The 26,200-nt window shown below is 40.3% G+C and overlaps 1 protein-coding gene across 1 annotated transcript in view; it reads right to left on the bottom strand.

The window, feature by feature from the left end:
* Positions 1–26,200, bottom strand: part of LOC102793323 (ephrin type-B receptor 2-like) — a 70,669-nt gene that overhangs the window by 22,285 nt on the left and 22,184 nt on the right. The window contains exons 2-4 of the mRNA XM_006807171.3: positions 13,561–13,625; positions 10,785–11,469; positions 1,574–1,729 (exon numbers count right to left, since the gene is read on the bottom strand). Coding sequence (XP_006807234.2) covers positions 1,574–1,729; positions 10,785–11,469; positions 13,561–13,625 — 906 coding nt within the window. The remainder of the gene's footprint in view (positions 1–1,573; positions 1,730–10,784; positions 11,470–13,560; positions 13,626–26,200) is intronic.

Here is a 26,200-nt window from a genome sequence, read left to right as displayed (position 1 = left end):
CCCTCCAAAAAGGTGTCTATACCTTTGGATTAAAAAAAAAGAATACTCTGCATCTCGCTACAGTATTTTTAAGGTAAAAAACAAAAACAGAAGAAAAAACAAACAAAATAAAAATGATTTGCAGACAGATAAGACACCCTAGACTATCATGCTTTTTGTCACATGTCAGAGGACCATTCAAACAGTTCTCCCATCCTCCAACACAATACCAACTTTCAAACCCCCAGCCCAAATATCACCAGTGTGATATGGGCCATATTTCATGCTGGTACTGGGACCTGGGCCAGCCTAGGCTCCACAGTGCGGGGCCCACATCTGTCCCATGGTACATTACATAATTGGTGTGGAGTAGTGTTGTTCAAAAATAAAATTAGGTTCCCAATGAAGGTTTTCAATGGGAAAGAACACTGTGGCTTGCCCACAAAAAGCCCACAAAGAGACTCAAAAGGCAAAATTGCTCTAGGCCTGACATGAGCTATCTCACATGAGGTCTACATTTTCTGTGGTAATGTTTGCTGGAAGATAGCTGCTGCACGGCTGCTGCTGCACGGTTGTAGCTAATGGGAATCCTCCTATGCCCTTCTTGACTTACTATCCATTACAAATATTAATTAATTTCCATGTAAGAGTTTACTTGTTTTTTTTTTTTTTACTTGTACATTACATTCCTAATTCTAATGACATATTTTAAAGGTATAGTATGTAAAATCTCACCACTGGATGTGAGTAGATTGCAGATTGTAGTCAATTGAATTCAGTTTTCTTACTCCTCCCAATTCAAGTGCAAAATCCTAGATATTGTGGCTGGTGCAAGAAAAACACATTTATGATCACATTTAGTGGCGGGCTGCTTTGCATTTCCCCATAATAGTCACAGCCAGTTGGCATGTCTCTACTACTCTTTGTGTATAAAAACATTTCTGTACACACTATATATTAACATAATTGAAGAATATCAATATTTGGCCAAAGATCTGAAATAAGAAATTATTTGATTTTTTTTTTTTTAATTTTGTCTTCGTACCCTCATCCCTAACTGTTCATAGTAGATGGCTGCCCACACACACAAATATCAAAAGGTCATATATAGTTTCAGAGAGTTATTTGTGATCTTTATATTAAAAACAACGTATGTGGCCGATCTCTAGCTACATACATAAGGACTATTTCCATCTCAACCACCATATTCAAGATAGCAGGGCAACATGTCAGCTTCTAAAATCAGGCATCCCTTCCTCTTTTTTTAATAATTAATTACTTCTAAATTAATGAGAAGATGTAATTACACACAACTCAATGTATACATAGAGCAGCTTTAATTTGTCAAATAATCTAGTGTAGGTTATGAATAATCCTTTTTTTGCAGCTTTGTTCACATGGATCAGCTTTATCTCATTTTTCCTCTTCTGTTTCCTCTCACCCCAGCTGGAGTCAGTCTCAGTTGTCACAGGGCTCGAGGCGGGGTACACCCTGGCCAAAACTGATATCACCATCTTGATATGCTCATGGGCTAAGCCTATTTGTATCTTGTAGTGTGCTATCTAGGAATTGTGACAGATGTGTGTATACATACTGGTACAAGGCATCTGTGGAGGGTCAGATTCAGTGCGATAGTAGCCATTGCGACAGACACAGTTAGTTGCTCCCTCGCTGGTGGTCCGGCTGTTAATGGGACACTGTAAACATTTGTGGTCTCCCTGAGCAGCCTTGAAGAAGCCTGTAACACATGCTGTGAGGGGAAACACATAGTGGTTAAATACATTTAGAAATGTGCAGAGAAAGGAAAGAAGAAACACTTAGGAACAAAATGCATACCATACAAGTACAGTATAATTTCTTATGAGCCACAACTACAGATTAAGATAGTTTGTCTGAGCTATTTCCAACGACTTTGCTCAGAAAGTAATTGTTTTATCATTATAGCCCGCATGGTGGCATCTAATAAATGGACTGAAATGACTATAGACTCCACCACTGTAATAAAAAGGAAAACATTTTAAGCCTGAAAAGCAAATTCCCTTTCATTTGAGAAAAAAAAGTAAGCTAAGAATTTTTTACCCATAAAAAAGTTATCCAAAAATGAACGACTATTTATATGTGCGAAACTGTTAATCACATTCGATTTTATCTAGCACACAATCTCAGTCTCGGTTTTCCTCCACAAAGGAGGAAAACATACCAGCATGCTTAATTGTATGTATCAACTGTTACAACATGTTACAATCAATAAAAAAAGAAGAGAAAAATACAAAGACTGGAGGTAAAACAAAATATGAAAACAAGAGAAAGGCTCTTAGAAAATAAACTAAAAGGAGAGTAATGGAAAACTATTAAAGACAAAGAGAAGGAGGGCTTGTGTCATGGTAGGTATTTTTGGTTGATTTTCTCCAGACATTTAAGATTGTATTTTTTAGCCTCTGTGTTTCCTCCAGCCCCTTAAACTTATGGTCAAAGGATGTAAGCAAAATGAATATACAGTGAACACTTGAACACTGAATGAAACAAAAATGCTGCATAAAAGCAATAAACACCAGCTTCAACAAGAATCACAAAAATATATTCAAAGAATATGTCAAATAACCCAAACCCCTGACTTACAGGAACCTTTCCAACTCAGGAAATCCAAACTCCACTTTATGTTTTCAGTGTTCAATTTTACATCTCATTCTTCACAGATATAAACAAATCAGTTTGTTTTACTGTCACGGGTTGCTGGGGCAAGCCGTATGTGAATTATTAAGGACCCAAGATGCGGCAGCTCTGGTGCAAGTGAGTTTATTAATCAAATGTAGATACAAACAGAGATGGCAAGGGTGAGCATGAAACTAAGAAAACCTAAACTGGGAAAAACTAACAGAAACTAACCAGAAACAGAGATGCAGGGAGTCACAGGGAAATACACAGAATGACAGAGAGGAATAACGCAGATGAACCAGCAACTAACAGAGGGAGACACGAGGTTTAAATACAAAGAAGGATTACGAGGGAATGAGACACAAAAGGAGGGCACAGCTGGGAGTAATCAGACATGATGAGACAGGGGAAAAGTAAAATGAACACACTGAGATCAGACACGGACCTCCAAAGTAAAACAGGAAACACACACACGCAAGGACACAGACTCAGAGACGCGGGCTAACACAGAGATCTTACTACACAAAAGGGGATACACAGGCAAGGATGACATCAAACAGAGGGAACACAACTAAACCCAGGGAAACCAAAACACAACAGTCATAATACATAAAACTATCAAAAGTAAAAGTACAAAAAAAAAAAACACTGGGTCACCGACCCAGGACCATGACATTTACAGCAGTCCTTTTCCTGCAATCAAGTCAACAAAATAGGTTTACCTCAAACTCAAAAGATCAAGAGGGTCTTTGTTTTCCTCTTTTAGTTGGCTTGTTTATTGGTCTTTACTCACAAGACCGTCAGTCCTTCTAGTCCCGTCACTCCAGTGATACGGTTCAGTATTTCCAGAATCTCCAGCTGGTACTGCTGGTTCCATAAACAAGTGAAGGAAGATGACAGTAGGAGTACTAAGATTCCAGAGTGTTGAAAGAAGTCAGTTGCAAGAGAAATAGTAATACATGCCACCATCTGTTTCCTGCAAAGGGTTTGAACAACCTCTTTGCCATTTCTGATACACAACTCGCCTATCTTCTAGGTTGCTGACTTTAAAAAAAGGTTTTATGAGTGTTTTTTGATGTGTGTGTGTGTGTGTGCGCACACGCGCGTGTGTCTTTTCAGGGCATGCCTAAATGTGGAACACTCCAGCTGTCACATGTGGGAAAGCCAGACCCTATCAGACCCAAGAAAAGCTGAAACCTAAGGAGGACATGACATCAACGGACTGAGTGGAGTAAATTAATATTTATGGTCGTGGTCCACATTACCATACACTATGCCTCAAAGCCAAACTAATGGATTCTGAAATAGTAATTCCTTCATCCAGGTCTGAATATTTTCAGACTTATTATTTATTTGAAAATTATTTCTACATTTGAAATAAAGTTACTGCTGCATAAATATTTTACTCGAGGAAAGATTTATTTATCTCAAAAAGGAATTAAATAATTCTCCAAACCAGTTCTCATGATGCTGGATTTTACTGGAGGTATTTTTGTAGAACATAGACACTGTAAAGGAAAAATATATGCACAGTATACAAATCGAATCATTTACAGTGATACATTTCAAGCCTGTGAAGTCAACTTTAGTCAGCTCTGTATTCACTAAACTCCAACATACTCCTCCTTAACCCTTTAAGACCTACCATAGAACCAAGTCCGCCAGAGCTTATATTATATTTTTACATGCTGTAGTGCCATTTTTGGGAGCATTTCAAGTTGATATACATCAATACAACCATTATAGCCCAAATTTTAATAATATGTATGCATTAAGTGCATAGTAATTACATAAATTGCAAAAAAGTGCAATAAACAACAAAAAAACTTAAAATAGTTTTTGTTTTTTTAACATATATTTCTAGTTAGAGAAATTTAAGAGGCTTATCCCTCAAAACTGTAAATACAAAAAAGTTGCACAAAATAGTTTCCCACCACAGGAAATTTATTTTGAGTGTCTTCATAGTTTTATTTTTGAAATACACCAATTTTTATATACTGCAGGAAAAACAAAAAGAAATATTATAATGCAAATTTGCAAAAAAACAGCATATGCATCAAAATAAACTATTTCCAGCAGTGCAATATGAGTCCTAAGCCTCCCAGAAACGACACAGAAAATCATAAAGTCAAACATAACTTTTAAAAACACCAGTATAGGCTCATGAGGCCCTGATGGTGAAAAACTACATTTCCGCAAAATGATGTCACTTCTGGTTTCGGGCAGGACATGGAGGACATGCGATAGTTCGCGCTGATGGACGTAAGAAGTGTTACAAACAGCTGATCGGATCTGCAAAGCCTGTTTCTGGAATATTATGTTTTTATTGCTGCAAGTGCTTTTTATGCAGTTTTTGCAAAGCTATATGTGGAAGGAAACTGTGACCCAACAGATTGAGCTAAGTGGAAAGTACAAAACGTGCTGAAATGTGTGTGTGTGTGTATGGTTGGGAGAACCAGTAAAAAAGGATTGTCACTTTAATTCTGAATGAAAAAAGCTGGATTATGTATTGCATTGTTTCCCATACGTGTGCTCAGGTGTTTATTCCAGAGTAGGAGGTTTGTTTACCAGTTTCCATTGTCCTTTTATTGCAGAAACAGGGAGAGACGACAATAGATTTGCCATTTAGAGACATTTCTAACAGTCTGCTAAATGGTAAGTTGAGAGGTACTTTTCTACTCAATTTTGAGCACTCAAAGTGCTTTCTCACCACAAGTCTCACTCATCCAATCACACTGTGATGATTCGCTCAGGTGTTTGCTTTCTGTCAGCTATGTCTCTCTTCTGATATGAAAGGGTTTTTTGTCAGTCCCTTCCCTGAAAGACATTCATACAGATCTTTGATCTATATGCAAGCACGTCTATCTAACATTCACATCGAGGGAAACTGAGGATACTTTGACACAAGCACAACGGATCGATTCACCAGCCTTCCAGTTGGTAGACAACCCACTTCAGCCACACCCATCCCTTATTTATGACCGTAACATCTATAACATTTCTATAAAAATTAAAACTGAAGGCTACGACCAAGCAAATAGTAAGCAAATCTAAAGGTTTTTCAATCACAGAGTGTTCTTAGTTTTTAACACATTGCTTCTGCATTTTGGCTTAGGTTTTGTTAAATAAATAATGATACTCTGAAATCACACTCCCCCCCCCCCCACCCCCCCCCCCCACAATACACACACACACTTATACACAGCATAATACAACTGTACTTACACCTAACCTGTAAAATAGCAATTCTGTACATTAATATTAGCCTGTAAATTTGCAATTTTTATACATATATCAACATATACACCTTTATATTGCATACTGTATATATTATCACTGTGATAGTGTTGCAAGTTTACACCCACATATAAGCTACAAGATCTACAAAGCACTGTTTTACTATTTTATTTATTATTACTTTCTTTTAGTCGTGTGAAGAGAACCTGCAAAGTAAGAATTTAATTGCGCTGTGTAACCATTTGTGTTTTGGTGGTGTACACGACAATAAACTTCTTGAATCTTGAATCAATACATTGTGGCTCCAGCTCTGAGGCAAAATGCTTACTTTTGTTGGATCCCAACCGGGCCTTCCCAATATATAAAGGTTCTTCTCTGTTTAAAAAGTACTAATCTCTCATTAGGCTATGCAGAGCTTGGATGGGGCCATGGAGGAGACTTGCCTAGCTGATACTGATACTGCTACTCCACCTTGCAGATGTTGATCCTGCTTCCTCTGAAAGGCGTGCTTGTCAGAATGGCATTCTGCTCAAATCTCCTCTCAGTCACACCCATTATTACCAGCTCTCCTCTAAATCTTTACTAACTGGGTAAAATTTAGTGGTCTGAAAAAGTGGGCCCAAGGATCTGTTCATTTTAAGGTTAGAGTAACCTGTAAGGATTCTTTGAGTAATATGCATGTCTTTACCATTACTGTTTCATAAACAGTAATGGTAAAAGCAAAAGCAAAGCAAATAATATTGATCACAAAATCAAATCGATTGAATTCTACTTATCTCTTTGACCTGTGTTGAGTTAATGCTGATTTTAATAATGATCTTGAGAGGAGAGAGACTAATGAAAGAAAAGGCACACCCTGGCCTGAAGATGCACTTATCTTTGTGTTCTGTGTTGATATACTCCAACAAGCATCCCCTGGAAATTCAAATCCTCTTGAATCTAATGAGCAGAGAAAAAGTCCACAGTTTGGCAGTGGTTGATCCTTCTCGTATCTCTGCTTAAACTTCCAGCTGTAAAATCTTAGATCCAATCATCTGTAGTGCTTGTCTCGCAGGAGACAAAGCAATGAACAACTTATCTCTTCTGCACAAAACTTTTATACCTGGTATACCTGGTCCTCATCTTTCCCCTCCCTCATCACATCTTCTTGTCTTTGTTGTACATAATTTCACTACATATGAACATTAAATCAAATATGAATATACTTTCTGTCATGTCTTTAGTTTAGTTTATGCTATTTTACTTCAACAGGATTTATCATTGTCTCAATCACATGACTATCCACTCTAATATGATTTCTTTTCAACTCGGTTACACACAAATATTTTTTCTCACTTTTTCTCTTTACAGAAAAAAAGACTGACAAACACAACTCTGTGTTTGTCAGTCCTGGTATTCTCAATTTTCCTTCTCACACACTCTCACAGCCTCCAAGGCCATCTTTGCACAAATATGTCACTCCATATGGAATCTCAGTGAGAGACGTGTTAGTAGAATCATTTCATAGTTTTTATTTTCTTATTTGTTATATTGGTTAAACTTATACCTGATTACATTCTGATTGTTATTAAGAATTAAGAAAGATTAACTATTAGCAAAATCACATATAAATTATGATTCTGTGTTTAACAATTACAACATACTTAATACCACTTCTCTCATTCAGAAACATGTATAATGATGATTTCACATTCCTGCTGCCAGCCTCACACACACAGACACTCATCTGCCAAGGCTCAATCATGTTTATGCACACTGAACTGAGACATTAGAATCATTTTTATTACTTATTTAACATATTAAGTGAACTTGCACTTTGATTATATTTTTGAAAGATGGCAAAAGCACATATAGGTAAACTCTATTTTTAGCACTCTGTATCACTTTTAACATATAAGGCTCGATATTAAACCCTTTTACGCTTTTACTTTCTCTCTGATGTAATGAGAGGTAAACCAGGGGAATCTCTTTCAGTCCCACCTCTCTTGACACCCCTCCCCTGTCCTACTCAGCTCGGCAGGGCATTGTCTGTGTTGCACACAATAAACGTTGTAGGTTGAAAAGAGCAGAACACAAGACGTACACCCTAGATGTCTTCTTCAGCGTCAATGTAGTGATGTTGTTAACCCATTAACACTTATAACCAATTCCCACCAACAGGTTTTTGCTTATTTTTAAACTGCCATAACTCTTGAACAGTTTGCACAATCTGAAAAATTCTAAATTTCCGAAAACAGCAACTCTACTCTCTTCAGTGATATTAAAGTTATTATCGGAGTCAGTCATCTCAAGCACTCTCAAGCACGAGTTATGCTAAAATGGCAATGTTTTCATGTGTTTTGCCATGCTTTTTCTATATTTTTATTGTCATGGTCACGTCAGTCAGACCAGTGACTAACTCAACCAGTCAAGACACTGGTTCGGATTGTGGCCTAGCTGGTGGCAATAATGTATCAGGAGCAGGCAATGGTGCATCGCTGACGGTTGGACTAGCTGCAGGACCAGTCCAAGCACCAGACAAGGATTTTGAAGAGTCTGGTTGCTAGGGCTGGTTTCACACTGGCATTGCTGCCAGGATCGGAGGGAGTGGTGGAAGATGTCGGTCTGATGAGGAGTTGTGTGCATGGGGACATACACAAATATCCCACAGTACTGCTAAAGATTAAATACAGGTGCACACAGAGTCAAGATGGTGATTAGGTCCCATCTGACGCATCCCTTCATTCTGGAAACAGATTGGCTGGAATGTGCAGATGTGTTCACAACCCACAGGAAGGTGGAGTCAGGTCATGTGAGGTTGTCTGAAGCTGACTCTGGGGAGGAGGAGACAGCATCTTCTTGGGAGGCCCCGCCTACTCCAATAATTTACTCCACATAGCGCTGACCTACGTGCATTTTGTGTTGATTAGAGGCAGACTGTATCGAGTGAGTTGTGAAACTTGCATGGAAGAGAAACGCAGCCAGCTGTTGGTCACAAAGAGCTGCAGAGAAATTATTTTCAAGGTAGCTTATCATAACCTCATGGCAGGGGAATATGACAAAACTCTGGAACAGCTCATGGCCCATTTTTATTGGCCGGGCATCAGGGAGAATGTCGGAACCAGCTATCTGTGCTATCCCAGAAGTGCCTTTGGAAACTACCTTGCATGGAGGTCTCATCTGAGCATATTGGCATTGGATTTCATTGGGCCACTTCACCGGAATGCATGAGAATATCATTTTGTATTAGTTCTGGTGAATTATGCAGTGTAATATCCTGAAGCAGTGCCACTGTGCACCATTTTCACAAAGACTGACCAGGGCACTTTGTCCTAGTCTGAGGCAACATAGGCAGCTTCTAATGATTTAATGGATTTGTAATTTTTTCTTCCAATTCTAATACAGGTATTCTTTCTTTATTTTTCTTATGTGAACAGCAATATATTATTTTCTGCCACATTACTACATTTCCTACTTCCTAAAGAGCCCACTATTTTTTAAGTAAATTGCCTACTCCCTTTTGAAAATAATAATGAAATCTTATTCTTTACATATGGATTTATTTAACTTCCCATTCCTAATTAGTGGTGTCACTTTCTTTGTCAGAGAGAAGGACACTGGTGCATGACCACTGATACTGATAGAATGAATCTATGATGAGTGTCTGACGGTCTGGGATATCGATCATAATGGGGCTACAAACTAAAAGTCTACGCAAGAATAGTAGTGTACAGGTGAAAAAAAGTTTTAATCCTAACGAGTGGGCTGATGTGAACACTAAGCATTGGATAAACAAAAATCCTTCATGTACTGTTTAAGAATTTCTGTAGAAGTAGTGTAGTGTAAATATTCTAATCTCAGATTATTGGGCAGTTCAAGCACATTCAGAGTTCAGGTGGGGAACTGTGTAGTTTACATTAACTTACACAGTGTTGCCCTGGTGACAATCTGTTGTACAGCTAAAATAAAGTACCTTTTGTCTGTATATATACATTTGATTACAGAATGAATGAAAAACATTGCACTTAAGTTACTTTAAACCGGTTCATTTCAAGATACACTAATATCATCCCTATGCATATAAAACTATTTGTTTTTTCTTGCTGCTCTTCATCTGTGAACAGAGCCAGGGTGGGCATGATGGGCTCAACATTATATCACAATATTTCAAGAAAAATTGTGATAGTGACTTCAGTTTGTTTCATTATTTTCTTCTTTTTTGTTTTATTTGTTGCTCCTCCTGACATTATGGAGCACAACTAGCAAGTTCGACCAATGGTAAATGGTAAATGGACTGATTCTTATATAGCGCTTTTCTACTCTCCCGGAGTACTCAAAGCGCTCTATACAACATGCCTTATTCACCCAATCACACCCATTCTCACAAGCACTTTATCTACACGTAGTGCTTTCTAAGTACATTCACACACATTCATACTCCGATGGACACATCGGAGAGCAAGTTGGGGTTAGTATCTTGCCCAAGGATACTTGACATGCAGACTGGAGGAGCCAGGGATCGAACCACCAACCTTCCGATCAGTAGGTGACCACCAGTAGGTGACCAGCTCTACCTCCTGAGCTACAGCCACCCGAGGGTGGCTGTAGTTGACCAAGTTGAGCTATTGGTTTACGTTTGGGTTGCAGATCAGCATCTCGTCCTTCGTAGCTGGAGGAGATGCAACTGCATTTTTTATCTCATGTGTGTGAAACACTCATCTTTCCACCTTTAGCAAGAACAGTTTTCATATTTCACAAAATAGCTCAATTTTAGATGCTAAAAACACATGACATTGCTATAGCAACGATGTAGTAATTTGACATATGATGTAAAATTTACATTGGTGTTACTGCAAGCGATATGATATGGCACAGCAGTAGAACAGTCTAGTGAGGCACATCTCATAAGAACTTATTCACACATTCCTTCTTACCTTTGCAGACTGTACCATTCGCCACAGCCTCGTATCCAGCTTTACACATACAGCGACCAATAGGTACCATCCACTCCCCATCCCCATTACAGTACAGCTTGATGGGTACATCCACCTCCTCCCCATTAGGAACACACACTCCTCTGGCTGCCACAAGAGAGGTGCTCTCTGCTCCTGACAGTGTCTCAGGGAAAACAGCTCCATTCTGGATTATATGGGGACATTTTCTGTAGAAGACTCGAACAGCAATGAGTGACATGCAGGCACCGTAATCCTGGAAAGCAAGATAGAAGCCATTGTGGGAAACAGGTCCAAAGCTTCGAACTTCACTGTTGATCTTCATGATGCGGCCACCGAGATCGACCTGAGAGAAGCTCTCGTCAGCTGCAATAGTGTCCACTTTCACCCATGGGTTTTCCATCCAGGGTGGGTATAATTTAGTGGCCTTATCCAAGTCAGATTCAAAAAAATAGAGGTTGAAGGTCTCCTTGCAGGAGCCAGGGACATTGGGTATGGAACTACAGTCCCGTACTGAAAATTTCATCTGGACATGGATACGCTGAGCACCACGGCGACGGATGTATTTGGTCCGGACCCAGTTGTTTTGGCTGCTATTAAAGATATTGCACACCTGGTATGTTCGGATGGTGTTCATATTTTCATCGTATCCACTAACTTCTTCCCACTAGAAGAGAGCCAAGAAACAGAGCTACTGATAAAGTGACAAACATGCAAACACTAAAACATTGAAGACAACTTGGAACAATCCAAAAGCAGAAGAAGCTAGTGGAGTCAGCCAGTACTGCTGATACCAACACAGATACTTTTAACCCACAAAGGCAGCTTATAGAGGGGAGAGCAGTCACTTACAAGTCACTCATCAGAAGTTTGCAACCCATTTTAATCACCACTAAATCCCTGTGATTTTTATTTTCCATAATAAGTAGTTAATAGAGTAAAACACACTTTTCAGCTTTTCATATATTTTGAAACTGTGATTTTTGGAGATCTGGAAATCAAATGCCCCATCTCTATGGCACATTGGGTCAACTTCTATTGTTTACGTTTGGTTAGATAACATAGATGTGACAGTCAGGTTCAGACATTTTTCACAGGGCATGTTTGAGGTATATTTTTTTCATTTCCAGAAAAAAATAAATTATTAAACACAATTGAGTATCAGCTAAATACTGAGTTTGGAGGACAGAAACAAAGTATTGATCCAGCCATGTTAGCATTGATCCGACACCAATACCAGCATTAGTATTTATGCTATCAATATTTGGATGTAGCAAGCAAGGTGACTTAAAGGAAATTCTACAACTTTTAAAGCTTGGTTTGGAATTTTTTGGACAGTGAAAAAGTATTTCCCCCTTCCTGATCTCATACTTTTCATATTCTTCACACTTAAAACTTTGATGTCATCAAACATCAAATATATTTAATAAAGATGCAGTTTTAAAGATTGTGCAGTAATGATGGTATCACTGGATACCAGCACAAGAATATTAATCCACTTTATTGATAAACATGAAGTATTACTTCTACACAGTGTGCTGAACTTGATTCTTCAGAAAGCTGATTCTGGACCAATGGCATATGTTTGACCTCCAGTTTAAAGTATAAAATTAAAAAAAGGTTAGACTTGTAAGTGGGCTACCATGTGCATATTTTCCAGGTGCTGTCATTTAATGGTGTTTTTTATTTATTTTCATGACTGTTTACATTGTAGATTCTCACAGAATGCATCAAAACTATGAATAAACACAAAACTATGAATAAACACATATGAAATTATTTAGTAAACAAAAAAGTGTGAAACAACTCAAAACATGTTTTATATTTTAGATTCTTCCAAACAGCCCCCTTTTGCTTTGATTCCTGCTTTGAACACTCTTGGCATTTTCTCCATGAGCTTCATGAAGTGGTTTTCCAACAGTCTTGAAGGAGTTCCCAGGGATGCTCAGCACTTGTTGGTCCTTTTGTCTTTACCATAAAGGCCTGATTCACACAGTCTGCTCTGAACAGCTGATGTAGAGATGTGTCTGCTACTGGAATCTGAGGTGCTGTGAACTTGTGATTTCTGAGGCTGGTGACTCGGATGAATGTATCCTCAGCAGCAGAGGTGAGTCTTGGTCTTCCTTTCCTGGGGCGGTCCTCATGTAAGACAGTTTCGGTGTAGCACTTCTAGTGGGAAGAAATGCAGTTTTTGCGACAGCACTTGGGGACACAATCAAAGTTTTAGCAGTTTTCCAGACTGACTGACCTTCAGTTCTTGAAGTAAGGATGGACTGTTGTTTCTCTTTACTTAGCTGATTGGTTCTTGCCATAATATGAATTCTAACAGTTGTCAAATAGGGCTGTCAGCTGTGTATCAACCTGACTGCTGCACAACACAACTGATGGTCCCAACCCCATTAAGAAGGCAACAAACGAATGAACCCTGACAGGCACACCTGTGAAGTGAAACCATTTCAGGTGACTACAGCATGAAGCTCACTGAGAGAAGGCCGAGGGTTTGCAGCGCTGTCAACAAAGCAAAGGGCGGCTACTTTGAGGAATCTGTGATATAAAACACATTTAGAGTTATTTATCAGTTTTTCTTTGCTACGTAATTTTATATATCTTCATATATTTGATGTCTTCAGTTTGCCTCCACATTGTAGAAAGTAGTAAAAAATAAAGAAAAACCATTAAATGACAAGGTGTGTCCAAACTTTTGACTGCTTATCTACACTGTGTACATTGTTCCTAGTGTGTTGATTTTTCTACTCACCCCTTGAGATGGGTAGGTGGTCCAGCCCAGTTCTGCTGTTGCTGTTGTTGAATCCATTAGTACCTCTGGAGATAATCAAAAACCAAAAAGCCTGGCGTTAGAATTAGAATTAAGTTACACTGCACTAAAATACTGTGTGTATTGAGCTCTGTTCACACTGGAAATGATTTGCAGTGATGTAGTGAGCAACATTCAGTGACTTCAAATGACAAACAGTAAAATAACTGAAGTGGATGGCCTACGAGATAAAGAACCACCAGTGAGACACAGAGCACTAATGACTGATATATATTCTGGTAGTTAATACATCAGAGGTTTAAACCAGAGCCTGGAATGTCACCTAGTGATCAGACATTAACTTTAAACCAGTGTGAAACAACCAATGTACTTCCAAAGTACTTTCCCTGTGTTCCACGTTACTCATTTTGTTCCTCTTGTCTCCGTGTTCCATGTTCCCGCTCTGTCTCCCAAGTCAGTCATGCCCCATGTCAGTTTCTCCCACAATCTCAGTATTAAGCTTGTGTGTCTTTGTCCTCCGTATTTGTCTTGCTTACTGTTTTATTTTGATCAGCCCGTGTCCTGTGTTAGTGTTACAGTTTTGCTTCCTCCCTGTCTTGTTATGTCAGATTAGGTCCAGTTGTGTTTCTCTCCTGTCCTCCCTCGTTACTGTCTGTGTATATATTGTGTTAGTTTCCCTTTGTTTGTTGTTGGATCATTATAATAAAATGCCAGAGAATCGAAAGAATAACACAAAAGGTACATGGACTATTATAAACAAACAAACCAAAGCTAATTACCCAGATTTTTTCAGAGAAAAAATATGGTTATTACAAATAGGAATGAAGTGGTTAACAGATAATGATAACAGGTAATGATTTCGTTGTCAGTGTGGGTCCAAAACTGGCAAAGGAAATTAAAAAAATACCCTGCTTGAGGAGAACAGTGTGGGTGAGGACTGTGACCAGAAAATCCTAATTCAATCCAACTGGAAGTTGTAGAAGAAAGTTAATAATTATTTATTATTAACTAGAAATAGTTAATAAATGTAAAAACAAATTTCAACAGATAGCGATGACCAGTGTTGGGCAAGTTACTTTGAAAAAGTAATTAATTATAGTTACTAGTTACTTCTTCAAAAAAGTAACTGAGTTAGTAACTGAGTTAGTAACTGAGTTAGTAACTGAGTTACATGATTCCAAAAGTAAATAATTACTTGAAAAGTAACTGTTGCGTTACTTTAAAAAAAATGTTTAACCCTCTGGGGGTCCAGGGTATAATTGGCCATTTTTAACTACTTTTGATTTTACCTCTACATTTCACCTTTAAAACTATTTACTTTGCCTTGTTTGGTATCATCCTTTTCAGCACAACCTCACGTGTCTGAATTTACAGTTATGTTTTCATTTTGACATACTGTATTAACACAATTGATCTAAAATCAGACAAAAAAAACATAAAATCCTAGTAGAAAAAGTTATATTTTTACTGTAACAACCACAAACATGTTTAATGAATCATATTTCATAACTTTAAATGCAAATATAAATTGGCAATTTTAGAACCCTATGCACAAGTTTTGCAAAAAAAAAGTTATTTGCAGCCATTTACCTCTCCCCCCCCCCCCCCCCCCGTTTTTTTATAACCATTTCAAACTATTTTACAGAACAATCAGCTGTTCTGCATTCATTAAGATGACACACAAATTATTTGTGCCACATCAAAAAAAAAATTTCTGTCCACTATAAAGGAGAACATCACAAGCCTGATACCCGCAGGCCTGACAGCAGGTGTATCACTCCTGTTTTCTACCTGGAGACAGCAGTCGCCTCATTGTTTTGACACACAACACAAACCTATCCACAACACTACACACTAACTACACAAGACAGCACATTAACTACACACTCCAAACAAAAAAATCAGATTAATTATGTATAACTTATTTTATCTGCTGATATAGTTGTACTGTTGTATAGAATGAGAATATTAATATGTTGGTGATATGAGACAGTATTTGTCTATAGACAAATATGTATACACAGTATGTGTATGTGTTTGTATGCATGACCATTTTGGTTACAAAACTGTAGTTAAATTTAGGGGCAGGACTGGATAAGCCACTGCTTCCGGACTCCGCAGTACAACTACTGCGCGGACAGGTCACAGGATCTTACTGGGAAAAGCAGAGGCGGTGGTGTGTGTTTCATGATCAACAACAGCTGGTGTGATTATGCGAACGTGCACCCGGTCAAATCCTTCTGCTCACCGGACCTGGAGTACCTGATGATTAAGTGCCGGCCATTCTGGCTACCGAGGGAATTTACAGCAGTGATTATTACGGCTGTTTACATTCCCCCACAAGCCGACACTGACCGAGCACTCAGGGAACTGTACAGCGCGATCAGCAGTGAGGAAACCGCACACCCAGAGGCGGCGTTTATCACAACCGGAGACTTTAATAAGGGAAACCTGAAGAAAGTTTCACCAAAACTCCACCAACACATCCATTTCAACACTCGTGGGCTGTATCCCAATTCAGGGTCTGCAGCCTTAAAGGCTGCATTTTAAGGCCGATTACGTCACAGTGGCGCGCCGAAGGCTGTCCCAATTCAAAGTCTGCTCGAAATGCGGCCCTCAAATGCGTCCTTCATTTCCCTGAATTTTAAGGCTGTGGCAGTGTAGACTTTGTGGCCCATCATATCCCACAATTCATAGCGCGGCAGTCGGTGTGGATAATTTTGCCGCAGACGGCAGAAGCGGAGCGGCCGAAGAGTAAACTGTGAAAAGTAAGTACTGAATATTATGTCACTTATTTATGTGCAACTGTTTAATAATGAGGAACAATAAAACATTACTGTTGGCCACATGTCGGCAAAGTTATTTGCCATTAGCGATGTTTGTACTTTCAGCTTTTACTTGCGTTTAAAGCCTTTAAAATATAATAATACAATAGTCGACCTTAATCTTACAGAGAATGTGATGATTTTTTGTGATGATAACTAAAGTCAGTCATATCCACAAACACAACAAGCTGAAAGTCAGTGATGCTGCTCGGTTTGCAGTCCTGAATATCACGGCACAAGCAGGATTCACTGCACTGTTAATGTTAGCTGTGTTATATTGCTGCCTCTGTTCGGTGGTGTCGAGCCAAACGGACTTTAACGTGTGTTTGAACGAGATGACGGTTCACTCATTAAGCTGAAAGAAAGATGCTTTAATCACAGGAGTCACACATGTGTCCACTGTACCATCTGGGAACTCTTCTCGTTTAGCACTCGTAATAACACAAACACTAAATCCTCCTGTTTGTAGCAGTGTATACACCTGCACTCTCTCTCTTTTTCTTTCTCTCTGATTGTGGAATAAAAGTATGAACATGTATTTATAAGTTACACTTGTGATTGAATCCTGCAGCTTAGCACACATTTGATTTTCATGTGTGACAACTGCAAGTGTCCAGAGTGAGGACAGACTGAGGGACCCACTGCTGCACATCATCTGTGAGGCTTTGCACCCCTGATGATCCACCAGGACAAACTCAGCAGTGTGTGAGGAAGAGGAGGAGGAAGAGCCAGCAGCAGCCGACAGATGGAGAGAATAGACAGACTGTTCCCTGTTTGTGAAGGACTGCTAGAAAAGTTTAACATAACTAATTGTCTGTCCTGAATCAGTCTTATTAGGTAATGTTCAAATAATTTTATCATTCCAGTTTTTTGGAATGGGAGAAAGTACTCAGGGCCTTCAAGTTACACACTATGAAAGGCAGAAACAAGTTTAATTTTCAGAAACCTAAAGTATGTATCAGCAGCAGAATGGACCTAAAAATAAATGTTTGTTTCAGTTCTATGAAGCTTTGAGTATTTTGGATTAGTAGCACTGCTGTGTTTGTTGCATCATATTGCTGTAATTGTTTATATGCTTTATATATTCTGAGGTAAGTTGATCTATAGTGTTACATCATATTCTATAAGGATGTTATGTGTTTGTATACTTTCTGCCCAGTTTGACCCATTTAGCAGAAGTCAGCCTGTTTAAGGCTCTGATATCTATTCTGTATGACTTAAAGCAGTTATGACATGGTCTGATTTTCTCACCCAATAAAGGAATATTTAATATATCAGTCTACTCTTCATTCTATCAGACACAGTTATCACAGCTCGGACATTTGCTTTTTACACATATATGTAAGCATTGAGCCAAATTTAGTAATGCCAACATACTGAAGGAACATTTGTCTCATATATAATACATCTATAGATACACTATCAAAGATACTTGAGTGTCTTTGAGTGAAGATTTAAGGTGATAGGACATATAAATAGCTGCAACTTGAATCTTTACTGAAGCTCAGTATTTGACAAAGAGTTCATGTGATGTGACAATAGAAGTGATTTGATTTGAGAGTTCAAACTCACTGCTGTAATAACTAATAATGATTAATATAATAACTATAATATTGGCCATATCATATTTACACTGACTTTAGTCTCATGAACAACATTAACTATTTGTTATTTACTAGCTAATCTTAAATGACTGTTCAGTACAGATATGAAGCCCAACAATCATATTTTACAGTCCTGTGGTCTCAGCCTCAGATACTTATTAAATCACACAAAGCTCATGTAGAAACAAACAAACAAAATATGTTCTCCTTCATTTCTGTCAACCACACGTTTCCCGCTATCATGATTGCTAGGCAACCTGAGCAGCGCGACGGAGGCTAGACCGTCCCATTTCACAAGCCTCACACTTCCGGCCTTAGCGGTCTTTGAGTACGCGGCCCTTGAGGACCGTTGAGGCTGCGTACTTTAAGGCTGCAGACCCTGAATTGGGATACAGCCGTGGAGACCGGCTACTCGACCACTGCTACGCCTCTTTCCGGGATGCGTACAAAGCCCTCCCCCGTGTCCCGTTCGGCCAATCAGATCACCGCTCCATCCTGCTCCTGCCCGCCTACAGGCAGAAGCTGAAACAGGAAGCTCCAACCATGAGGGCGGTGCACCATTGGACGGACCAATCGGAGTCTGCGCTGCGGGACTGTTTTGATCACGCGGACTGGGAAATGTTTCACGTGGCTGCTAATGACATCGATGAGTACACAGACTGAAGCTGTGTCCCAATTCAGGGTCTGCACGCTTGAAGTACGCATTTTAAGTGTGATTACGTCACCGCCACGCGACGATGGCTGTCCCAATTCGAAGTGTACTTCAAACGCATACTCCAAATGCGCCGTCGATTTCCCCAAATATCAAGCGTGGTCCGGTGCACGCTTCGTGGTCCCATATATCCCACAATTCATAGTGCAGCGGTGGGTGTGGATAATTTTGCCGCAAAATACGGCAGAAGGGAGCTGCCGAAGAGTGAACTGTCAAAAGTAAGTACTGAATATGATGTCACTTATTTATGTGCGAATGTTTAATAATGAAGAACATTAAAACATTGCTGTTGGCCACATGTCGGCAGAGTTGTGTGACATTAGTGATGTTTGTACTTTCAGCGTTAACTTAGTTGTAAAGCCATATATATATATATATATATATATATATATATATATATATATATATATATATATATATATATATATATATAAAATTGGCCGTATTATATTTACATTACCACAGTGAGATGATTTTAGTCTCATGAACAACACGAGCTAATTGTTATTCACTAACTACTCTTGAAATGACTGTTCAGTACAGAAATGAAGCCCAATCATGTTTTACAGTCCCGTGGTTTCAGCCTCAGATACTCAACTAATCAAAGAGATGTCATGACAAAAATGAATGACCAACAAAACATTTTTTTCTCCTTCATTTCTGTCAAACAAAGCTGTATGTAATGTTTCTCGCGGTTAGTATCGCGGTTGCTAGGCAACCTGAACAGCGCGACGAAGGCTAGACCGTCCCATTTCACAAGCCTCTCACTTCAGCACTTCTTGTACTTATAGTACGCACCGTACGTAGTGCGCGTAGTGCGTGTACTTCAAGCGTGCAGACCCTGAATTGGGACACAGCTTCAGTCTGCGGATTTATCGTGGAAATGCGTGGAAGATGTCGTCCCATCCAGAACAGTTAAATCCTTCCCAAATCAAAAACCCTGGATTAATAGTGGTGTTCGCGCGGCACTGGCGGCACGGAGCACCGCTTTTGCCTCCGCGAACACATCGGACTACAAACACGCACATTACCAACTCCAGAAGACGATCAAAGCAGCCAAACGTGAGTACAGGGACAGGGTGGAGCAACAGTTTGACAACCCTCGGAGTATGTGGCAGGGACTAAACACAATCACAGACTTTAGAGGGAAAACCAGCACACCGCAGACCACCGCCTCTCTGTGTGAGGATCTAAACGTATTCTACGCTACATTCGACACAGCGAACACCATGAGACCGGACAGTGTGCGCACCGCGGATGACGTCAGTGCGCACACTGTGTCTGAGGAGGATGTGCGGAAGTGCTTCAGGAAGGTGAACGCGCGCAAAGCTACTGGTCCGGATGGGATTCCCGGCCGAGTCCTTAAGTTATGCGCGGCTCAGCTGGCTGGAGTGTTTACACACATCTTCAACCTTTCCCTCTCTCTGTCTGTAGTCCCAGCCTGCTTCAAAATGGCCACCATCGTCCCTGTACCCAAATCCTCCACCATCTCCTCATTAAACGACTGGCGACCTGTAGCCCTGACCCCCATCGTAAGCAAATGCTACGAGAAGCTGGTCAGGGACTTCATCTGCTCTGCACTACCCAACTCACTGGACCCTCTACAGTTCGCATACCGCCACAACAGGTCCACCGATGATGCCATAGCCCTGACACTACACACTGCCCTGTCACACCTGGAGAAGAGAGACACGTATGTGAGAATGCTGTTTGTAGACTACAGCTCAGCATTCAATACCATCGTTCCCTCGAAGCTGGACAGGAAACTGCAGGATCTAGGACTGAGCAGCTCCCTCTGCAGCTGGATCCTTAGCTTCCTGACTGACAGACGCCAAGTGGTCAGGCTGGGCAGCATCACCTCATCCCCCATCACACTGAACACTGGTGCACCACAGGGGTGTGTACTGAGCCCTCTCCTGTACTCACTCTACACCCATGACTGCACGGCCACTAACAACTCCAACATCATTGTGAATTTTGCGGATGACACTACAGTGGTGGGTCTTATCACCAACGGTGATGAGACGGCTTACAGGGAGGAGGTCAGCGCCCTGACCCACTGGTGTCAAGACAACCATCTCACCCTCAATGTCGCAAAGACAAAGGAGTTGATAGTGGACTTCCGGAGGTGCAGAGAAGTACACACCCCCATCACCATCAATGGCGCTGCTGTGGAGAGAGTGAGCAACTTCCGCTTCCTTGGTGTACATCTGGCTGAGGATCTTACGTGGTCAGTACACATAAACAAAACAGTGACAAAGGCGCAGCAGCGCCTCTTCTTTCTCAGGAGACTGAAAAGATTTGGCATGAGCCCCCGCATCCTCAGGACCTTCTATCGCTGTGCCATTGAGAGCATCCTCACTGGATGCATCACCACCTGGTACGGCAACAGCACCGCTTACAACCGCAAAGCTCTCCAGAGAGTAGTGCGGTGCTCTGAACGGATAATTGGAGGTGAGCTTCCCTCCCTCCAGGACATCTACAGGAAGCGGTGCCTGAGGAAAGCGGGGAGGATCATCAAGGACTCCAGTCACCCCAGCCATAAACTGTTCAGACTACTTCCATCAGGAAGGAGGTTCTGCAGCATCCGGTCCCGTACCAGCAGACTGAGAGACAGCTTTTTCCACCAGGCCATCAGACTGCTGAACACTTCATAGACACCTCACCTCCACTACTGGAACTTCAACATTATGCACTACATACTGTACATTAATACCACTGTTTTGCACAATATCCAACTACAAACCTCTGTATATTTTATTTTATTGCTTACTCTATTTAATTTGTAAAATATGTATACACACACACACGTAGAAAAACATATTTAGTATACACATCCAGTAATGCATATACAATTATATATTGTACATATATTTATTTGTCTCAGATTTAGCCATTCTTATATTTTGCTTGTTTTATGTTATTGTATTTTTGCACAACTCTGCTGCTTGTGAAGCTTGCACACAAGAATTTCACTCGCATGTACTGTACCAGTGTACCTGCACATGTGATGTGACAATAAAAGTGATTTGATTTGATTTGATTCTTCCTTTGATACACCTTCTGTTTTTGCTTTATGGATCATTTTGCTGGAAATTTCTTATGCTTTCCATTTCCTGTGTTTGTTTTTGTTTGAAATTTTAATTGTTCAAAAGAAAAGAAAAAGAAAGAAAAGAAGAATAAGTCTTGTATTTGTCCAGCGTCAGATTAAAATGTAAGCACCCAGTGTTGCATTCAAATGTCCCATTTTCTGGCTGCTCGCTTTCTATTAGTATCAATAGTGATTAATGAGGAGTTGGGAAGAAGCGGCAAGCCAGGTGTCACAGCCGCTGCTAAATAGGAAGAATAGAGGCCATGAGCGCTGACCTGCAACCAATTCCCACAGACTCAGCCAAGAAGGGTGGAGAAGAGTAAAAGCCCCTTTTCCGTTAGTAGAGCCTCGGATCGACTCACCACAACTCAACTCAGATCAACAGGTTTTCCATTATAATGGTGTACGACCTAATATGTGTGGTCGTCTTTATAGCAACATGACCGTATCTTCTTGTTTGATGGCAGATACTCCCTTCACTCTTGCCAAAAAGGCTAAAATGACCAAAGAAAAAGTGGAAAACAGCTAAACATGAGAGGTTTTTGGACAAAGTTTGTGTTTTTTCCATTGTTTAAGCACTACTTCCAGCCAAGAGTGATGCCATAAATCCCCTATAGCTGCAGAAAAGGCTAACATTGTTATCTTTTTACAAAAAAACAGCTGAACATGAGAGGTTTTTGGACCAATTTTGTGTTCTCCATTCTTTAAGCACCGGTTCGAGCACCGGTTCGAGCACCGTTTAAGCACCGGCACCGTTTCAAAAGTACCGATTTGGTACTGGTATCAGATAAAACGTAAACGATACCCATCCCTATATGTGACACGAACAGCACAAAGGTGGACGTCGAGGCCACGATATACCTGCTGCTTGGTGGCTTTTCGTCAGGCTCAGGGACCACTGAGTTGTTTATTGCAGCCTTTTCCTTCTTTTTTTTCCTCCCGGGTGAGCAGGTACTATTTTAGTACCTGGTACCACCTGGGGTGGGGAACTCCAGGCCTCAAGGGCTGGTATCCTGCAGATTTTAGATATCAACACACCTGAATCAAATGACTAGTTCGTTACCAGGCCTCTGAAGATCTTCAAGACATGTTGAGGAGGTAATGTAGCCATTTAAATCAGCTGTGTTAGATCAAGAACACATCTAAAACCTGTAGGACACTGGCCCTTGAGTTCCCCCATCCCTGACCTAATGGAAAACCCTGTAAACTGTCACGAACCGTGGAGAGTCGATCCAAATAGTTACTAATAGAAAACTGCTTTAAGCTCTGGCTGTATCTCTGTGTTGCACCACTGACACAATCTGCAGTGTTAGAGACACACACATTTGCCACATGTTACCCGATATTGGTATAAGCAAAACATTCAAAAGCTGCTGAAATTTAAATTTAAAGTTCCACAAATTTGTATTCACTGAACAACTTCAAAAGACTGTTATTACTCAGTAATAAATTTGAATTGTAACAAAGCTATAGTTCCCTTCAGCTCTACACAGCCTCATTTTATATAGTTTTTACACTAGTGTCTTAGGATCATCATAGCTAAAATAATATAACAACTATGAAAAGTATGAAAATAAGAGAAAAGATTAGACTACTTCATCTATAGTGGCTCTTTGAATTTGCCATTGTATCTCCTGCTTGAATCAAATTGTGTCAGTCTGATAGCCTCTTTCATAACTGGCAAACCTTCTTTCAAAATTAGAGAGAAAGAAGTCACAATTTAACATGTTTGTTAATTGTGAAGAACAGTGCTGCAATAGAGCATTTAAATACAGGCTAGCATGGGCTGGAGCTACTGATGGGAGATGGAAATAGACAGGGGAAATGGGGACATCATGGGTTTGTGAGGGTGGGGGTGCATTAGTATATGTTGCCCTCATTTTGTGACTAGACACTCACTATGGCAGCTCAGTCTCAGCAGCTTGAATGCAACTAAGTGACTACAATATGCTGGAACTAATGCATATTCAATCTAGTTACATCCTGTTTAAATTAGAACGAAGGGTAACTAATTGTTTTCTCTGAGATGTATAATCTCTGTGAATTACTCTTATTAATGGCAATTTTTTTGTTTTACTAAACCCTTGCTTTGATGCACCTTCTTAACATTTATTGTAGAATGCACTGTCTTTCTGTACAATAATGGCTCTCTGCCATTCCACTGTCTCCATCTGTCACTGCAATCCTGCAATACATATATAGAGAGATCTCTCGTTCTGCCTTTGCTTCATGAATCAATGAAAAGTAGGGCAAAGAGGAGGAGAGAGTGGGCCAACTAAGGCCAGCAAAAATAATCCTTGTAGGCTTCACAACGCTCTACATGTCATGCTGGATTAAACCCACAGGGATACCTGAATAAAATTCACTAAAATTCACTTTGCTCCCAGCACTGCCTGCCATGCTGCTTACCAGCTTTCACACTTATGTGTCTTCATACCCAAATTCCTAATTTCTGGGAAATATATATATATATATATATATATATATATATATAGATAGATAGATAGATATAGATATATATATATATATATGAACAGTTGGACAGCACCATGCCCTGACATGATTCACGCTTACTGGCTGAAAAAGCTGACTGCACTCCACAAGCATCTGGCAGTACAAATCAACCAGCTGCTAGCTGATGAGACACACCCAGAATAGCTACCAAGGAAATGCTCTGTCCTCACTGCTGTTCTGCATAGGCCTGAACCTCCTCAGTGAGACCATTGACAAGACTGGCTACGGATACCAATTACGGAATGGAGCAATGTAGAGGACATGGATCCCGATGACATCAAGCTGTATGCCAAGAGTGAACGAGACATTGATTCACTGATCCACACCATCAGGATATACAGCAATGACATCGGAATGTCGTTCGGACTGGAGAAGTGTAGTCGGATGATAACAAAGAGAGAGAAAGTAGTCAGATTTAAGGATTAAACTACCAGAAGGCAAAACTGCGGACATAGAGCGCAGCTACAAGTACCTGGGGATCCCACAGGGAACCATGAAGAGGCCGCTAGAAAAGCTGCAACCACCAAGTACCACCAAGATAATAAGCTGGCCGAAGAGGAGATAGAAGCCACCGACATCAACACAAGAAGACCCTAAGGCTGTATGCTAAGCGGAAGGAAGGAGGCCAGGGACTAGTAGGCATAAGTAGCACAGTCCAGGATGAGACAACAAACATCCACGAATACATTACGAAGATGAATATATGAATGAATACCTCAGGCAGCAGAAACCCAAGAAAGTGGAGAAACCAACATGAACGGCCAGACCACTCCATGGTATGTACCAGCGAAAAGGCACAATATAAAGTGCCTTGAGGCAACTGGTGTTGTGATTTGGCGCTATATAAATAAAATTGAATTGAACTGAAAAATTGAATTGCAAGATGCTAGCAGGCATGACATACATGGAACGCCATGACCAAGTGGCCGGCATAGTATACAGAAACATCTGTGCTGAGTATGGCCTGGAAATCCCGAGGTCAAAATGGAACACGCCCCGTAAGGTGGTGGAGAATGACAGAGCTCAGATCCTGTGGGACTTCCAGGTACAGACCAAGAAAATGGTGGTGGCTAACCAACCAGACATAGTGGTGGTAGACAAGCAGAAGAAGACAGCCATAGTAATAGAAGTAGCAATACTGAATGACAGCAACATTAGGAAAAAAAGAAGCATCAAGGGCTCAGAGAAGAACTCGAGAAGATGTGGAGGGTGAACGTAACAGTGGTCCCAGTGGTAATCAGAGAACTAGGTGTGTGGCTCCAGCAGATCCCAGCAACAACATTTAAGATCTCTGTCCAGAAGAGCACAGTCCTAAAATATTGCGCAGGACCCTCAAGCTCCCAGGCCTCTGGTAGAGGACCCAAGCTTGAAAGAAAGACCGCCCGCAGGGGCGAGAGATATTTTTTTTTTTTTAGGAGAAGACTTTGGTATTGGTATAAGAGAGAGGCAAAAATTGTGTCCATAGGACAGTTCCAAAACTGCTGACCAAAAACAACACTCATCTCATCCCAACTCATACCAACAACAAGACTCATCTCACATTAGCCCCAAAAAAATATCTTGATGATCCCCAAGAATACTCTATGGATGGATGTGACAAAAACATAACTTTTTTGAAGGTTTGACTCCTGTTACATCTGGTGTAAAACTAACACAGCATTTCATAAAAAGAATGTCATACCAACAGTCAAACATGGCAGTGTTAGTGTGATCATCTGGGCTGCTTTTCTGCTTCAGGAACTGGATGACTTTCCATAATTGATGGAACCATGACATCTGCTCTCTACCCGAACATTCTCAAGCAGAATTTCCAGCCATCAGTTCTTGCGCTGAAGCTCACGTGTGCTTGAATTGTGCAGCAGGATAGTGATCTTAA

Source organism: Neolamprologus brichardi, chromosome 20 (assembly GCF_056152115.1).
Source record: "Neolamprologus brichardi isolate AB-2024 chromosome 20, ASM5615211v1, whole genome shotgun sequence".
In the NCBI taxonomy this organism is placed as follows: Eukaryota; Metazoa; Chordata; class Actinopteri; order Cichliformes; family Cichlidae; genus Neolamprologus; species Neolamprologus brichardi.
Note: the sequence above shows the minus strand (reverse complement) of the source record. Positions and strands in the feature narration are given on the sequence as shown.